Source organism: Elephas maximus, chromosome 2 (assembly GCF_024166365.1).
Source record: "Elephas maximus indicus isolate mEleMax1 chromosome 2, mEleMax1 primary haplotype, whole genome shotgun sequence".
Lineage (NCBI taxonomy): Eukaryota > Metazoa > Chordata > Mammalia > Proboscidea > Elephantidae > Elephas > Elephas maximus.
Genome location: NC_064820.1, coordinates 212,635,428 through 212,654,350, shown reverse-complemented (window position 1 = coordinate 212,654,350; position 18,923 = coordinate 212,635,428). Strand labels below are relative to the sequence as shown.

Here is an 18,923-nt window from a genome sequence, read left to right as displayed (position 1 = left end):
ATTTAATGCAATTCCGATTCAAATTCCAACAACATTCTTTGATGAGATGGAGAAACAAATCACTATCTTCATATGGAAGGGAAAGAGGCCCCGGATAAGTAAAGCATTACTGAAAAAGAAGAACAAAGTGGGAGGCCTTACCCTACCTGATTTTGTTGTTGTTGTTAGGTGCTGTCAAGACGGTTCCAACTCATGGTGACCCTATGCACAACAGAACGAAACACTGCCCGGTCCTGAGCCATCCTTACAATCGCTGTTATGCTTGAGCTCATTGTTGCAGCCACTGTGTCAAGCCACCTCGTTGAGGTTCTTCCTCTTTTCCGCTGACCCTGTGCTTGGCCAAGCATGATGTCCTTCTCCAGCACTGATCCCTCCTGACAACATGTCCAAAGTATGTAAGACGCAGTCTTGCCATCCTTGCTTCTAAGGAGCATTCTGCCTGTACTTCTTCCAAGACACATTTGTTCATTCTTCTGGCAGTCCATGGTATGTATATTCAATACTCTTCGCCAACGCCACAATTCAAAGGCGTCAATTCTTCTTCGGTCTTCCTTATTCAGTGTCCAGCTTTCACATGCATATGATGTGACTGAAAATACCAAGGCTTGGGTCAGGCGCACCTTAGTCTTCAAGGTGACATCTTTGCTATTCAACACTTTAAAGGGGTCCTTTGCAGCAGATTTACCCATTGCAGTGTGCCTTTTGATTTCTTGACTGCTGCTTCCATGGCTGTTGATTGTGGATCCAAGTAAAATGAAATCCTTGACAACTTCAGTCTTTTCTCCATTTATCACAATGTTGCCCGTTGGTCCAGTTGTGACCATTTTTGTTTTCTTTATGTTGAGGTGCAAACCATACTGAAGGCTGTGGTCTTTGATCTTCATTAGTAAGTGCTTCAGGTCCTCTTCACTTTCAGCAAGCAAGGTTGTGTCATCTGCATAATGCAGGTTGTTAATGAGTCTTCCTCCAATCCTGATGCCCCGTTCTTCTTCATGAAGTCCAGCTTCTCATATTATGTGCTCAGCATACAGATTGAATAGGTATGGTGAGAGAATACAATCATGACGCACACCTTTCCTGACTTTAAACCAATCAGTATCCCCTTGTTCTGTCCGAACAACTGCCTCGATCTATGTAAAGGCTCCTCATGAGCACAATTAAGTGTTCTGGAATTCCCATTCTTCGCAATGTTATCCTGATTTTAGAACCTATTATATCTATTCAGAGCCTATTATATTGCCACAGTAGTCAAAACAGATACATAGACCAATGGAACAGAATTGAGAATCCAGACATAAATCCATCCACATATGAGCAGCTGATATTTGCAAAGGCCTCAAAACAGTTAAATGGGGAAAAGAGTCTTTTTAACAAATGGGGCTGGCATAACTGGATATCCATCAGCAAAAAAATGAAACAAGACCCATACCTCACTCCATGCACAAAAACTAACTCAAAATGGATCAAAGACCTAAATGTAAAATCTAAAACGATAAAAATCATGGAAGAAAAAATAGGGACAAAGTTAGGAGCCCTAATACATGGCATAAATAGTATACAAAACAACACTAACAATGCAGAAGAAAAACTAGATAACTGGGAGCTCCTAAAAATCAAACACCTATGCTCGTCCAAAGGCTTCATCAAAAGAATAAAACGATCACCTACAGACTGGGAAAACGTTTTTATCTATGACATTTCTGATCAGCGCCTGATCTCTAAAATCTATGTGATACTGCAAAAACTCAACTACAAAAAGACATATAACCCAATTAAAAAATGGGCAAAAGATATGAACAGATACTTCACTGAAGATGACATTCAGGTAGCTAACAGATACATGAGAAAATGCTCACAATCGTTAGCCATCTCACTCCAACAAGGCTGGCATTAATTCAAAAAACACAAAACAATAAACGTTGGAGAGCTGTGGAGTGATTGGAACACTTATACACTGCTGGTGGGAATGTAAAATGGTATAACCACTTTGGAAATCGATCTGGCGCTTCCTTAAAAAGCTAGAAATAGTACTACCATACGATCCAGCAATCCCACTCCTTGGACTATATCCTAGAGAAATAAGAGCCTTTTTACACGAACAGATATATGCACACCCATGTTCATTAGCAGCACTCTTCACAATAGGAAAAAGATAGAAGCAACCTAGGTGCCCATCAATGGATGAATGGATAAATAAATTATGGTATATTCACACAATGGAATGCTACGGACGCATCGGTAAAGAACAGTGATGAATTTGTGATACATATCATAACATGGAGGAATCTGGAAGGCATTACACTGAGTGAAATTAGCTGCGAAAGGACAAATATTGTATCACAACACTATTATAAGAACTCGAGTTTAAACTGAGAAGAAAATATTCTTTGATAGTTACGAGAGTGGGGAGGGAGGGAGAATGGGAGAGGGATATTCACCAATTAGACAGAAGATAAGAACTACTTTAGGTGACAGGAAAGACAACACACAATACAGGCAAGGTCAGCACAACTGGACTAAACCAAAAGCAAAGAAGTTTCTGGAATAAAGTGAATAGTTCCAAAGGTCGGTGCAGCAGAGGCAGGGGTTTGGAATCACGGTTTCAGGGGATATCTAAGTCAATTGGCATAATAAAATCCATTAAGAAAACATTCTGCATCCCAATTTGGTGACTGGCTTCTGGGGTCTTAAATGGTAGCACGCAGCCATCTAAGATGCATCAATTGGTCTCAACCTACCTGGAGTAAAGCAGAATGAAGAACACCAAGGACACAAGGTAATTACAAGCCCAAGAGACAGAAAGGGCCACATAAACCAGAGACTACATCAGCCTGAGACTAGAAGAGCAAGATGGTGCTGGGCTACAACCAATGACCGCCCTGACAGGGAACACAACAGAGAACCCCTGAGGAAGCAGGACAGCAGTGGGATGTAGACCCCAAATTCTCGTAAAAAGACCAGACTTAATGGTCTGACTGAGACTAGAAGGACCCCAGTGGTCATGGCCCCCAGACCTGTTGTCCCAGGACAAGAACCACTCCCAAAGCCAATTCTTCAGACAGGGATTGGACTGGACAATGGGTTGGAGAGGGATGCTGGTGAGGAGTGAGCTTCTTGGATCAGGTGGACACTTGAGACTATGTTGGCATCTCCTCCTTGGAGGGGAGATGAGAGGGAAGAGGGGGTTAGAAGCTGGCAAAATGGACATGAAAACAGAAAGCGGAGGGAGGGATCAGGCTGTCTCATTAGGGGGAGAGCAATTGGGAGTATGTAGCAAGGTGTATATAAGATTTTGTGTGAGAGACTGACTTATTTGTAAACTTTCACTTAAAGCACAATAAAAATTAAAAAAAAAAACTTTAATAAATTTTCAAAACTTAAAAAAAAAAAAAGGCCAGACTTGCTGGCCTGACAGAGACTGGAGAAACCCCGAGAGTATGACCCCTGGACACCCTTTCAGCTCAGTAATAAGGTCACTCCTGAGGTTCACCCTTCAGCCAAAGATTGAACAGGCCCATGGAAGAAAACAAGACTAAAGGGGTGTACCAGCCCTGGGACAGGGACTGGAAGGCAAAAGGAAATAGGAAAGCTGGTAGTAGGGAAGCCAGGATTAAGAAAGGAAAGTGTTGACATGTTGTGGGGTTGTTAACCAAAGTCATAGAACAATGTGTTTACTGTTTAATAGAATCTAGTTTGTTCATAAACCTTCATCTAAAGTACAATTTAAAAAAAAAAAGAGAACCTTTGCATCATATTCATTAGTATAAACCAGAACATCACACAAAGTCGATGTTCATAAATGTTATGAAAGTGATAAATACATATTTAAGAGATATTATCTAAATATCATTTAACCTATAGTCAATATATAACTAAAAGAGTGATTAGAGCTTTTTTGTTGTTGATTTATTAATTTACTGGGGAAGGTTTAAAGCTTTCTCTGAAATAAAGAAAAGCGTGAGAATGTAAAAGCGAAAATGTTATTTGCGCATGCCAGTGTGTATCACCCTCAGTACTCCTCTACACCTTCTCTAGGAAGGAAGGGGATACAGATTATGTTAACTACTAGCCTATCAAATCATCCCACCTTCTAATCTCACTAACTGGAGATTACATACAAGCTTTCCTGCTATTCCTTTTTTCCCCTGCTTTCCTTTTTATTTTTACTGCAAGTACTAGTTTTTAATAAAGACTTTCTAAAAATAAGGTTTTCCACCAAAGATTTTAGCTTCTAAACGTGCCTATCTTCTACCCCCAGCACCTCCTCACTTCTCCAGTTAATTCTCCATTCTGTTCTCTTTTCTAGCAGTCCTAGCCTAGCTTCTGTTTTGTTCTCCCCTTCTCATGCTGCCCTATTCAACAAATCCCCAGCATGCTCTCTCAAGCCAAAGTAATTTCCAATTCAGTGTCCCTTCTACTGGCCCCTCTCTTTTCTCACCTCTTGGTCACTCTACCTATGTTTCACAAACTCCTTTATTCTTTCTCCCACATTCGAATTCTTCCCTGCCGTTCCTTTCTCTAGCATAAACTTTGTTGTTCATATTATGTATCACATTATATCAAATAAAAAACCAAACCCACTGCCGTCGAGTAGATTCTGACTCATAGTGACCCTACAGGGCAGAGCAGAACTGCCCCACAGAGTTTCCAAGGAGCGCCTGGTGGACTGGAATTGCTGATACATCATAATAATAGCGACCACTGGAGCAGTTACTATGGACTAGGTATCTTCCATACATTACCATGACCTCCTTGCAAACGAAGGTTATAAGGCCAATGTTACAGATAAGGAAAACATGGCTCAGCTCCTAGATAACTGATTTGTCCGGGATTACAAAGTGAGTGAGCAGCAGGGCCAAGATGGAAGCCAGTTCTACCTGGCTGCAGATAAACCCCATGGTCTTTCCATGTCAACATTCTTCTTCCGTATTTCTACCCAACCAACTCTAAATCCATTGTTTTGTATTCCAGACCGAAGAGGGAAATACATAAAGCCTTTTTTTCTCTTAATTTCTTATATTTATGGGAATGTAATGTAAGTCTTATTAGCTCATCTGCTTTTTCTGTTTGGCTTGAGTTTGCAGGGTTGTGTAAGAGGTTATTTGCTGATTTTAGAACTCATCTGTTTACAACACATTGCTTCAGCATCCGCTTTAGCTATGGGCTATTAGGTTTCCTTGGAAAATAATAATAATAGCAGCTGCAACTGAGTACTTAGTAAGTGCCAGGCAAGTGCTTCGGTTCATTTACCTTTAAAAACCCTACGAAGTAGCTACATTGTACTTATAATACTATACATTAAGGATGTAGAACTCCATGATCTTAACCCTGAGTTGCCTCAATCTGCTAATCATACGACCTCCCCATGTTATGGCTCCCCTACCCTTTGTCACCAGAATTCAAGAAATTTACCTCTGCCAGACTAAGCCAGAAAACACTCAAAATGCCTGACCCAAAAGCTCCAGCTTGTGGAAAGGCCTCAAGGTCACAACCCTCACAGGCTATACCAGAAATGTGGGAGGAGGGTCAGTTTGGAAAAGTACAGAAGAGTGCATGGTAAAACACTGAGGCAGTAGAGTAGGAAGAGGAAGTAGCCAGAAGTTCTCAGAGTCAGGAAGAGGTACATAAATTTTTTTTTTTTTTTTATGTAGGCTGGAGGAAAGACAGCCATGGAAGAAAACAGCTGGTAACTTCAGAAGAAACAAGTCTGAGTGGAAACAACTTTGTTGTTGTTGTTAGGTGCCATCAAGTCGGTTCTGACTCATAGCGACCCGATGTACAACAGAATGAAACAATGCTCAGTCCTGCGCCATCCTCACAATCACTGTTATGCTTGAATGCACTGTTGCAGCTATCGTGTCAGTCCATCTTGTTGAGGGTCTTCCGCTTCTTTACTGACCCTCCACTTTACCAGGCATGATGTCATTCTCCAGGAACCTGACCCCCCAATAACATGTCCATGGTAAGACAAAGTCTCGGCATCCTGCTTCTGATGAGCATTATGGCTGTACTTCTTCCCAGACAGCTTTGCTGGCTCTTCTTGAAGTCCATGGTATATTCAATATTCTTTGCCAATACCGTAATTCAAAGGCATCAATTCTTCTTTGGTTTTCCTTACTCATTGTCCAGCTTTCACATGCATATGAGGTAACTGAAAACAGCATGGCTTGGGTCAGGTGCACTTTAGCCCTTAAAGTGACATCTTTGCTTTTTAACACTTTAAAGAGATCTTTCGCAGCCAGCAGACTGTCCAATGCAATGCATTATTTCTTGACTGCTGCTTCCAGGGTGTTGATTGTGGATCCAAGCAAAATGAAATCCTTGACAACTTCAAAATTTTCTGTTTATCATGATGTGGCTTATTGGTCCACTTGTGAGGATTTTTGTTTTCTTTACATTGAGGTATAATCCACACTGAAGGCTGTGGTCTTTGATCTTCATCAGTAAGTGCTTCAAATCCTCTTCAATTTAACAAGCAAGCTTGTGACATCTGCATATCAGAAGTTATTAATCAGTCTTCCTCCAATTCTGAAGCCTGTTCTTCTTCATATAATCCAGCTTCACAGAATATCTGCTCAGCACATGAGTTGAATAAGTACAGTGAAAGGCTACAACCCAGACACACATCTTTCTTGACTTTAAACCCCGCAGTACCCCTTGTCCTGTTCAAACAACTTCCTCTTTGTCTATGTACAGGTTCCTCATGAGCACAATTAAGTGCTCTGAAATTCCCAATCTTTGCAATGTTATCCATAATTTGTTATGATCCACACAGTTGAATGCCCTTGCAGAGTCAATAAAACACAGGTAAACATCTTTCTGGTATTCTCTGTTTTTAGTCATGGTCCGTCTGACATCAGCAATGATATCCTTTGTCCCACATCCTCTTCTGAATCCAGTTTGCATTTCTGGCAGTGTTTTGTCAATGTACTGCTGCAACCGCCTTGAATGATTTTCAGCAAAATTTTACTTCTGTGAGATATTAATAATATTGTTCAACAATCTGTCACCTGCTGGATCACCTTTCTTTGGAATGAGTATAAATATGGATCTCTTCCAGTCGTTTAGCCAGGTAGTAACTGTCTTCCAAACTTCTTAGCATAAACAAGTGAGCATGTCCAGGGCTGCAACCATTTGCTGAAATATCTCAATTGGTATTCCATCAATTCCTGGAGGCTTATTTTTTGTCAATGCCTTCAGTGCAGCCTGGATCTCTTCCTTCAGTACCATTGGTTCTTGATCACATGCTACCTTCTAAAATGGCTGAATATCAACCAATTCTTTTTGGTACAGTGACTCTCTATTCCTTCTGTCTTCTTTTGATGTTTCCTACATCATTTAATACTTTCCCCATAGGCTCCTTCAACATTGTAACTCGAGGCTTCAATTCTTTTTTCCAGCTCTTTCAGCTTGAGAAATGCTGTGTGTGTTCTTCCTTTTTGTTTTTCTATCTCCAGGTCTTTGCACATTTCATCGTAATACTTCACTTTGACTTCTCGAGCTGCCCTTTGAAATCTTCTGTTCAGCTCTTTTACTTCATTTCTTCCTTTCGCTTTAGCTAATCTATGTTCAAGAGCAAGTTTCAGGGTCTCCTTTGTCATCCATTTTGGTCTTTTCTTTCTTTCCTGTCTTTTTAATGACATCTTGCTTCCTTCATTTGTAATGTTCTTAATGTCATTCCAATTTGTCAGTACTGTGGTGGCTTGCGTGTTGTTGTGATACTGAAAGCTTTGCCACCAGTATTTCAAATACCAGCGTGGTCACCCTTCGTGGACATGTTTCAGCGGAGCTTCCCGACTAAGACAGACTAGGAAGAAGGGCCTGGCAGTCTATTTCTAAAAAAATTAGCCAGTGAAAACCTTATGAACAGGAGCGGAATATTGTCTGATATAGTGCCGCAAGATGAGCCCCTCAGGTTGGAAGGCACTCAAAAGATGACTAGGGAAAAGCTGCCTCCTCAGAGTAGAGGTGATCTTAATGATGTGGATGGAGTAAAGCTTTCAGGACCCTCATTTGCTGATGTTGCACGACTCAAAATGAGAAGAAATGGCTGCAAACACCCACTGTTAACAGGAACGTGGAATGTACAAAATTTGAATCTAGGGACATTGGAAGTCGTCAAAAATGAAATGGAATGCATAAATATCGGTATCTGTCTTAGTCGTCTACTACTGCTGTAACAGAAATACCACATGCAGATGGCTTTAACAAAGAGAAATTAATTTTCTCATATTTTTAGTAGGCTAGAAGTCCAAATTCAGGGCATCAGTTCCAGAGGAGGGCTTTTCTGTCAGCCCTGAAGGAAGGTCCCTCTCATCAATCTTCCCCTGGACTAGGAGCTTCCCTGCCCAGGAACTCCTGGTCCAAAGGGCACGCTCTGCTCCCAGTGCTGTTTTCTTGGTGGTATGAGGTTCCCCTGTCTCTCTGGTTGCTTCTCTCTTTTATATCTCAAAAGAGATTGACTTAAAACATAATCTAATCTTGTAGGTTGAGTTTACTTAAGTGCCAGTAATCCCATCTCATCAACATCATAGGATTCAGAACACATAGAGAAATCACATCAGATGACAAAATGGTGGACAATCACACATTACTGGAATCAGGACCTAACCAAGTTGACAGATATTTTTGGAGGACAATTCAATCCATGACTAAGCTGAAATGCACCGGTACTGGCCATTTTGAATCAGACAATCATATGGTCTACTATGCCAGGAATGACAAATTGAAGAGGAATGACACTGTGTTCATCACCAAAAAGAACACATCAAGGTCTCTATCCTGAAGTACAACACTGTCGGTGATGATATTCATGCACCCACAAGAAAGATGACTATTATTCAAATCTACACACCAACCACTAAGGCCAAAGATGAAGAAATTGAAGACTTTTACCAACTTCTGCAGTCTGAAATTGATCAAACATGCAATCAAGATGCACTGATAATTACTGGCGGTTGGAATACAAAAGTTAGAGACAAAGAAGAAGGACTGGTAGCTGGAAAACATGTCCTTGGTGATAGAAACAACTCCAGAGGTCACTTGATAGAATTTTGCAAGACCAACGACTTCTTCATTGCAAATACCTTTTGTCAACACCATAAACGGCAACTATACACGTGGAAACAACTTTAAGGTCCAATAATCCTGATTAGAAGAATCTAAGTCAGTGAAATCTAGCTTAGAGATTACTCCTCCATCATTGGAAATCCTATGTCCAATTAGCTGATGCTTATGATATTCAGATAAAATGAACATTTATTGCCCATCTGCCTCTTATGGGTACTCTTTGTTGACAAGTATCATTGTCAAAACTCCAAAAGGCATAAAAAGGTGGTAATACTATATTCACTATTTAGAATAGCCCAGAGGGGTGATATTTCTTGCCAAAGCTTACACAACTAAATAAGGGCAGGGGCCCAAACCTAAGCACATTTGATCCAACTACAATGATCTTTTCCTGAAACCGCAGCTGCTGTAGTAAACACTACTCATAAAAAGAATATCCATTTACAGGCTCGTCTGTGAAAAGATACAATAGCACTAACTCTGAAATTATTTTTAATAAAACCAGAACTTACTGGTGGCGAGGCAAAACGACAAGATGGAGAGCTGCCACAGGAGCTTCCAGTGACAGAACCAGCATACACGGGTACTGGAACTGGGCAAGCTGGAGGAATAACACACAGATGAAGAGATGTATCACTTTGTAGTCCAATTATTTGACTTTGTCTAACAGGAAAACATGTCAAAATGACTACATCTTTGTGCTACCTAAAAATTGGTATTCACCTACTACAGTGAAGCCCGCGAGAGCCAGAACTCAACGGGACTGCCTTATTTTTCCGGAACTTTTAAGTTTTCCACCTTTGACAGGGTGCAGTCTTACCACTTTTCTATCACTCATTTTAACGGAAAATATTTTAGTTTTCCTTCTCTGATAGATTTCTGCTTTACACAGGTTCCAGCTTTCGCAGGTTTTACTGTATTACAGCTCCCACTGATGAAACTAAAAATGCAATAATTACTAAAAATGTTTCAGGTTGGATTTCAAAGGAAAGACAGAACTGTTATTAAATAAAGACGATTACAGGTATCTAAGATAAGTTCAATGAAAACTTGAAAAGCAGTAAAAAATTAATTTTTGAATACAAAATACTAGTTATTCTTTAAGTCTGCATTCACTCTTTAAGTAAATATCCAAACACTGAGTACTTACATTTTTTTACTGGAACTTGCTCAAGAAAAGGATGGCTAAAAAACGCTTCTGTAACGAAAAATGAGAATGCAACCTTTAAAGTGACTTTAAATAGAAGATAGGTTAGTTAGTCTTCTCAAGGTATTCAACACAATGTCTTTGAGATCATAAATTATTAATTTCTTTGTATGGCCTGCATTTCATTTAAATGTAAAAGCATATTTTATAAAACTATAAAAACAATAATTGTAAGTAATTTTTAATCAATGAAAAATTTTAATAATTGCAAATTTTCAAAATATCCATTATGAACAAAATACCTCCTGAGGTTCCTTAAATAGATGTGCTCTTTACTTTGTGCCATCCTCAAGTAGCCACTCCCATGGAAGTATTATGATCATCAGGTCCTCGCTAAGGACATGTTTGAACTATGGCTATTGTTAACTGGAAACCCTGGTGGTGTAGTGTTTAAGAGCTATAGCTGCTAACCAAAAAGGCAGCGGTTTGAATCCACCAGGCGCTCCCTGGAAACCGTATGCGGCAGTTCTACTCTGTCCTATAGAGTTGCTATGAGTCAAAACTGACTTGACGGCAACAGGTTTCGTTAATCGTCCTAAGAGGCAATCAGGCAGCTGATTTGTTCAACAGATCAGAAAAACCATAAAACATGTTTAATGAAAATGTTTGTGAAATAGATGCAGAAAAAGAATTTGACCAAACACAACATCCATTCATAGAAAAAACCAAAACAAAACCTCTCAGCAAATTAGGAATAGAAGGGAACTTCTACAATCTGGTAAGGAACAGTATCAAAAAAAAAAAAAAACGCCTATAGCTGACATCATATCTAATGGTAAAGAACTGAACACTTGCGCCCTAAGATCAGCAATAAGGCTAGAATGTTGTTTCCACAAATTTCTATTCAACGTTGTTCTTGAAGTCTTAGCCTAGTCAATGCCATAATGTAATGAAAGGAAACAAAAGGCTTAAGACTGGGGAAAAAAAAAAAAAAAAGGAACAACTAAAACTGTCATTCCTTATTCTTAGATGCCATGATGATGTATAGGAAAAATTCCTGAGTAATCTAAAAAAGGTTACTAGAACTAAGCATACTTAGTAAGGCCATAGGATGTAAAGTGAATATACACAAATCTTTTTTACTTCTTTATACTAGTATCAAGCAACTGGAAATTAAAATATTTTTAATAAAATATCAAAAAACATGAAATATTTAGGAATGCACTTAACAGATATATGCACTGTAAACCACAAAACACTGCTGACGGAAATTAAAGACCTAAATAGAATGTACCATGTTTACCGTCCCAAAGACTCAATATTAAGATGTCATTCTCTCAAAATTGATCAACAGAGTCAATGCAATTTCAATCAAATATTTCAGCAGGCTTTCTTGTAAAACCTGACAACCTGATTGTAAAATCTGAAAATAAAAAGGTCCAAAAGTAGCCAAAACAATTTTGAAAAAAGAACAACAAAGCTGGAGGACTGACACTATCCAATTACAAGATTGACTATAAAGCTACAGTAATAAGACAGTATGGTCCAAACGGTTTCACTAGTCAATTTTATTAAATATTTAAGGATGAAATAACACTGATTTTATACAAACTGTTTCACAGAACAGAGGAAGGAATACTTTCTAACTCATTTTAAGAGGCAAGCATATCCTATACATCAAAACCTGATAAATGTATTATAAGAAAACTGCATACAAATTACTATACATTTATCCCCCATAAACACAGATACAAAAATCTTTTAAAACATCCCAGCAAATAAAACCAGCAATATATAAAAAGGGTAATACATCATGAACAAGCAGGGTTTAAGCCCAGAAATGCAGTGCTGAGTTAACATTAAAAACTAAATAAATGCAATTCATATTTACAGAATGAAAGAGAAAAAAAATCATTTAAATAGATACCGAAAGCAAAATAGAATTGTGATAAAGACACATTATGGATCAATGTAATGAAACACAGCGTCCATACTTTATTGCATATTATTCTGTGTATATAACGCATATATTGATTTTAAAGAAACCTGCAACAGTAACTCAATGGGGAAAGGATAGTCTTTTCAAGAAACAGTGCTGATATAACTAGACCTCCTCTGGAAAAAATAAACCTCAACCCTGGCCTAACATCATAAATAAAAATTGCCTAGAAGTGAATAATATGGACTTAAGTAATAAACCTAAAACTATAAAATTCTGGAAGAAAACACATAGGAAAATATTTGAGACTCTGGGACAGGTAAATATTTCATAGGACATAAAAAATCCAGAACTATAGAAGAACATACTGATAACCTGGACTTCCCAAAATTTAAAACTTTGCACATCAAAGACACTATTATCTCCAAGAAAGATACACAAATGGCCAATAAGTACATAAAAAGATGCTCAACATCATTAGTCACTGGAGAAATGTGAAGAAAATCACAATGAGCTTCTGTTAAGAGTGATGGTGTAATTTGAAATGGTATAATGGGAACAGATAAAGGTGACAGTTGAACAACATGATGAACATAATGTCACTGAACCGTACACATAAAGATTGTTGAAGTATCAAATGTTTTGTTACATACATATCTACCACAATCAAAAAAAAATACACACACACACACACTTCATATCCACTAAAATGTTTATTTATCAGAAAAACAGAAAATAACTAGTGCTGACAAAGGTTCGGAGAAACTGGAACACTCATCCATCGTTGGTGGGACTGTAAAATGGTTCAGCCACTGTGGAAAACAGTTTGGTGGTTCCTCAGTAAGTTAAACATAAAATTACTATAACCCACCCACTGCTATCGAAAAAATTGCTATATGACCCAGTTAATTCCACTCCTAGGTATATACCCATAAGACGTGAAACCAGGGATTCAACTCAGATACTTGTACACCAATGTTCACTGCAGTATTATTCGCAATAGTCAAAAGGTGGAAACAACTCAAGTGTCCATCGACAAATGAATGGATAAACAAAATGTAGTATATGCATACAATGGAGTATTATTATTCAGCCATAAAGAGAAATGAAGATATGGCACATGCTACAACACATATGAACCTTGAACCTGTTATGCTGAGTAAAAAAATCAGACACAAAAGGACAAATATTGTATGACCTCATTTATATGAAAAATATAGAATAAATAAATGAATAGAGACAAAAGTTACCAGGAGCTTGGGAAGGGGAAAACTGAAAGTTACCGCTTAAGGAGTACTGAGTTTCTATACAGGGTGATGAGAACTTTTGGAAATGGATAAAGAGATGACGGCTGCACAAGAAGATAAATAAAATTAATGTCGCTGTACTGTATATTTAAAAATGGTTAAAATGGCTGATTTTGTTATATATTTTACCAAGGTAAAGATTTTTTAAAGACACCATTAAACTTGTATCCAAAATATATGAAGAACTTCTACAACTCAACAGTAGAACCAAAAGAAAAAAAAAACAATAAAAAAGATTTGATCAGGCACTTCAAAAAAGAAGTAGGTGGTTTCCTTTTGGCAGATGTGAATAATGCTGTAACAAACACTGGTGTACATATGTGTTTGCACTGCTGACTTCAAAGAGAACTGTTGGGTCATGTGAGTTATATTTTTAGTATTTCTGAAGAACTACCACAGATGCTTGTATATCAAAGCTCAACAGCTAAAAGGTGAATACAACTTAAATGCCCATCAGTGGATGAATGGATAAAGAGAATGATACATACATACAATGGAATACCGCTCAGCCAGAAAGAGAAATGAAATCCTGATACGTGCTACAATATGGATGGAACTTGAAGACATTATGCTGAGTGAAATGAGTCCATCAGGACAATCAAGTCAAAAAGCCAAATATTCTATGACCGCATTTATATAATAGGACAAGAACAGGCAAACGTACAGCAATCAAACCGTATCAGTGCTTACCACAGTGCAAACCCTCAGTGGCGTAATGATTAAGAGCTATGGCTGCTAACCAAAAGGCTGGCAGTTTGAATCCACCAGGCACTCCTTGGAAACTCTATGGGGCAGTTCTACTCAGTCCTACAGGGTCACTATGAGTTGGAATCGACTCGACAGCAATGGGTTTGGTGTTTTTGGACCAGAATGGGAGGTAGGTAGATGGGGGTGATTACTGTTTATGGAGCACTGAGTTTCTGTCTACAGTGATGTAAAAATCGCACTGATTAAGCTTAAGGACTGCGCAGTCAATTAATATAATTGATGTCAGTAAGCTGTACATCTGTAAAAAGTTGAACTGGCTAATGCTGTGTGATAGGTATATTTAAAACAACAACAAAGAGCAGCTCTTGAGCCTGCTTATGTACAACCAAATACCTCATAGATTTCGTTTCTTGGTTTGGGGGTTTAGGGCCACAGCTTCATGGGACATTCCAGTTAACTAACCTAATACCATGTTTAGTGCTTCTGCTCTACTACCTCCTAGTTCACTGCATAGTAACTAGGGTCTTAAAAGTTTCCAAGGAGCCATCCAAGGTACAACTGGTCTCTATTCACCTGGATCAACAAAGGAAGAAGTGTGTGATGGTTAAGACCGAGTGTCAACTTGGCTAGGCCATGATTCTCAGTGTTTTGGCAGTTGTATAATGTTGTAATCACTTCCCTGTTGTGATCTGATACGTAATCACCCCCATGATGGGATGTGCTGTGGACTGGTACTGGCAAGGCCAGGGCCTGTGAACACTCACCCTCCCCCACCACCCTCATCTCTCTGCCCTCCACTTCCTAGCTCTTCCTTCTCTCATGGCCAGGGTTTTGGTTCATTCTGCATCCTGCAGCTGGCTCTTGTTTGTCTGACCTCCAGTTCTTCAGACTTAAGCTAACAGGTTACCTGCGGTCTTACATGCCGATCTTGGGATCTGTGGATCTTTACAGCCTGTGAGCAACAGCCCTGGTCTCCGGCATGCCAATCAGGGATGGGTTCACCAGCCCCTGCGATTATGTGACTCAGGAGAAGCCTTTTTCCTGACCCACGGACTTGGGACATTACAGCCTCTACAACCACGTGAGCCCCTTCCATATATATATATACACACACACATACAAACATACCCAAAACCCAGTGCCTTCGAGTCGATTCCGACTCATAGTGACCCTATAGGACAGAGGAAACTGCCCCAATGTACATACATGTATATATACATATATATACACACACACACACACTTTACTGGTTTTGCTTATTTAGAAAACCCAGCCTAAATCTGGCAACAAGAGTGGTTCTAGAGAAACAAAATTGTAAGGATGAATTTTCTAAATTGGTTCTCAAGTCTGGTTACTCTTAAAGATATTGATGACTGTGCTTCCAGTAATAAAGCACTGCTAAGCCATGGTGTAAGGTGGCAATTCAAACACGAAAAACATCACAACCAATAGATCAGGTATCGGTGGAAGACAAGACTCTGAGTGACGGCATGTATGATATCTTTCTACGATTCTGTCATAATGAGAAGAATAATGAAGCTGGTTGGCTGGTCCTACGTAGCTAGACAAACTGATGAAAGAAAGAGGCGAACTCAGGGGTTCACAGTCCAAGCTCAAGCGCTATGTAAATGACCTCAAAGCTTCCACTTGTGCCTTGAAAGAAAGCCTTATTTCTTGTAGCAACAGAGGTGATATTACTGAAAACCAAACCCAGTCTTACTGTAAGAGTCACTGAATTACAAAGCCAACTCAACTGACAAGCTCAAGAGGTGTCTAAAGTTAAATTGAGTGCAATGAGAAGAATTGGTATCCTGAAACCTGGGATGGGGGGATATATGGACAGATAATCAGGAAGCTGGACACTGAGCCCTAAATTCCAGAATCACTCATACCAACAAAACCATTATTAGCCCCTCCACTATCATCCAGTGAGATTAACCCAGCTGTATCTAAAGTGCTTTTCTATGAGTCACTGCCTAGGACATCATCTGAGGCAGATGCTTTATAACACAATGCTGAATGTTCTCAAACAACTCACCAATTTAGGCTTCCAGACCTATAACTAGACTTAAATTCTGGTGAGCCCCAAAAGGTGAAGTACAAAGTGTAACTCAGGAGGAGGTGTGCTACGTTCCAAAAGAACTGCTTGACTTTGCTAATACATACAAACAGAAACCTGGAGGATATGTGTGGGAATGGCTAATTAAGGTTGTAGGATAATGGTGCAAGGAACATACAGATAAATAAGTCTGAGTTTATTGGTAAGGGGCTCAATAAGCACAGATCCTTCATTCAATGTTTGAGCTCGAGAAATTAGGAAAAGATCTAATAGTTTATTTCGTTGGGTTGCTGAAGCATGGATTACGCTACACTAACTCAAGTTGAAGTACTAGACCTGCCTTGGTATACTGTTGTAGAAGGTATCCAAAGGCTTAAGGAAACTGGCATGCTAAAGTGGATTTATCAGGTTAGACCCACAGACTCACATATGGAGTACCCAGAGGACACACCTTTTATGACAACAGTGAGGAACAAATTTGTGAAGGGAGCCCCAGCATCCTTGAAGACTGCTGTTATTGCTATTTTATATAAGTCAGATTTGACAGTGGAAACTGACCTACCTGAATTAAGGCACCTAACTACAATGGAGCTGATTGGACTCTGTGGTGGTAGGGGCCAAACGGTGGCTCTCAGTTGACGAAGACAAGGTGGGCACAGTTACCATAATGGATGGCAGAGTCAAAGCAGTAATCACAATAGTCTGACTCATACAGACTTATGTTGTTGGTTACTCAGTCACGGTGTCTCTAAGAGTGAAACAGATAGGGAATCTCTGAAGTATTTACTTGATCTGTATGAGTAGATGAATTCTGGGTCAAGTGAACAGCAACTCTAATCGCCAGGAAAGAGTCAGAGCCCCTCAATCAATTCCCAGACATGAGCGAGTTCACAGACCCACAACCCCTTGATGAAAAGAAGACCGGGTCCCGTTGAGGAAGGACTCCAATATACTGCCAAAACTTATACTGTTAATATTTCTCCCAGCCTTCCTCAAATGGATCTACAGCCTTTTACGAGGGCGACTGTTCACTGGGGAAAAGCAAATAATCAGAGTTTTCAGGGATTACTGGACACTGGCTCTGAACTAATTCCAGGAGACCTAAAACGTCACTGCGGCCTACCAGTCTGAGTGGTGGCATACGGAGGTCAGATTTTTAGTCTTAGCCAACGTCCGCTTCACAGTAGGTCCAGTGGGTCTCCAAACCCATCCTGAAGTTATTTCCCTAGTTCCACTATGCATAATTGGAATGGATATACTCAGCAACTGGCAGAACCCCCACATTAGATCCCTCACAAATGGAATGAGGACTATTAGGGTAGGAAAAGCCAAGTGGGAGCCATTAGAACTGCCCCTACCTAGGAGAAGAATAAACCAAAAGCAATACCACATTCCTGGAGGCATTGCAGAGATTACTGCCACCATCAAGGACTTGAAGGATGCAGGGGTGGTGATTCCCACCACATCCCCATTCAACTCGCCTATCTGGCCTGTGTAAAAAACAGATGCATCCTGGAGAATGACAGTGCATTATCGAAAACTTAACCTGGTGGTGACTCCAATTGCAGCTACTTTTCCAGATTAGTCTCATTGCTTGAGTAAATTAATACATCTCCTGGTACCTGGCATGCAGCTACAGATCTAGCTAAATGCCTTTCTCTTCATACCTATTTCGAAGGACCAGTGAAAGCAGTTTGCCTTCAGCTGGCAAGGCCGACAACACACTTTCAGCTGCCTACCTCAGGGCTACATCAATTCTCTAGCTTTATGTCTAATTTAGCCTTCAGGGACCCTGATTGCTTTTCTCTTCCACAAGACGTCACACTGGTGCATTACATTGATGATATTATGCTGACTGGACCTAGTAAGGAAGAAGTGTCAATGGCTCTGGACTTGCTGGTAAAACATTTCTATGAGAAATTAATCCCACAAAAATTTAGGCACCTTCCATCACAGTGAAATTTCTCGGGGTCCAGTTGTGTGGGGCATGTCAAGATATTCCCTCTAAAGTGATAAATAAGTTCTTGCATCTGCCTCCTCCCACATCTTAAAAGGAGGCACAATGCCTAGTGGGCCTCTTTGGATTTTGGAGGCAACATATTTCTCATTTGGGTGTGCTACTCCAGCATATTTATCAATAGACTTAAAAAGCTGCTAGTTTTGAGTGGTGTTCAGAACACGAGAAAGCTCTGCAACAGGTTCAGGCTGCTATGCAAGCCACTCTGACATGTGGGCCATACAATCCGGCTGATCCAATGATGCCTGGAGTGTCCGTGGCAGATAGAGATGCTGTCTGGAGTCTTTGGCAGGTCCCTATTGGTGAATCACAGCACAGGTCCTTAGGCTTTTGGAGCAAAGCCCTGCCATCCTCTGCAGATAACTACTCTCCTTTTGAGAAACAGCTTTTGTCTTGTTACTGGATTTTAGTACAGGCTGATCTCTTTAACGACAGGACACCAAGTCACATGCGGCCTGAGTTGCCCATCATAAGCTGTGTGTTGTCCGACCCACATGGTCATAAAACTGGACGTACATACGCCATCGGACCTGAGCAGTACCTGAAGGCACAAGTAAGCTGCATGAAGAAGTGCTCCAAAAGCCCATGGTCTCCACGCCTGTCACGTTACCTTCCATCTCCCAGTCTGCACATATGGCCCCATGGGGAGTTCCATATGATCAGTCGGCTGAAGAAGA

At 39.9% G+C, this 18,923-nt stretch overlaps 1 protein-coding gene across 5 annotated transcripts in view; it reads right to left on the bottom strand.

The window, feature by feature from the left end:
* The window catches only part of ULK2 (unc-51 like autophagy activating kinase 2), a 177,241-nt gene that overhangs the window by 114,831 nt on the left and 43,487 nt on the right, over positions 1-18,923 (bottom strand). For all 5 annotated transcript variants that reach the window (XR_007516206.1, XR_007516207.1, XR_007516208.1 and 2 more), the window contains 2 exons: positions 10,220-10,267; positions 9,582-9,670 (listed from right to left, as the gene is read on the bottom strand). Coding sequence is in view for 1 of the 5 variants with exons in the window: in XM_049874618.1 (XP_049730575.1) it covers positions 9,582-9,670; positions 10,220-10,267 (137 nt within the window). In the remaining 4 variants the exon portion in view is untranslated. The remainder of the gene's footprint in view (positions 1-9,581; positions 9,671-10,219; positions 10,268-18,923) is intronic.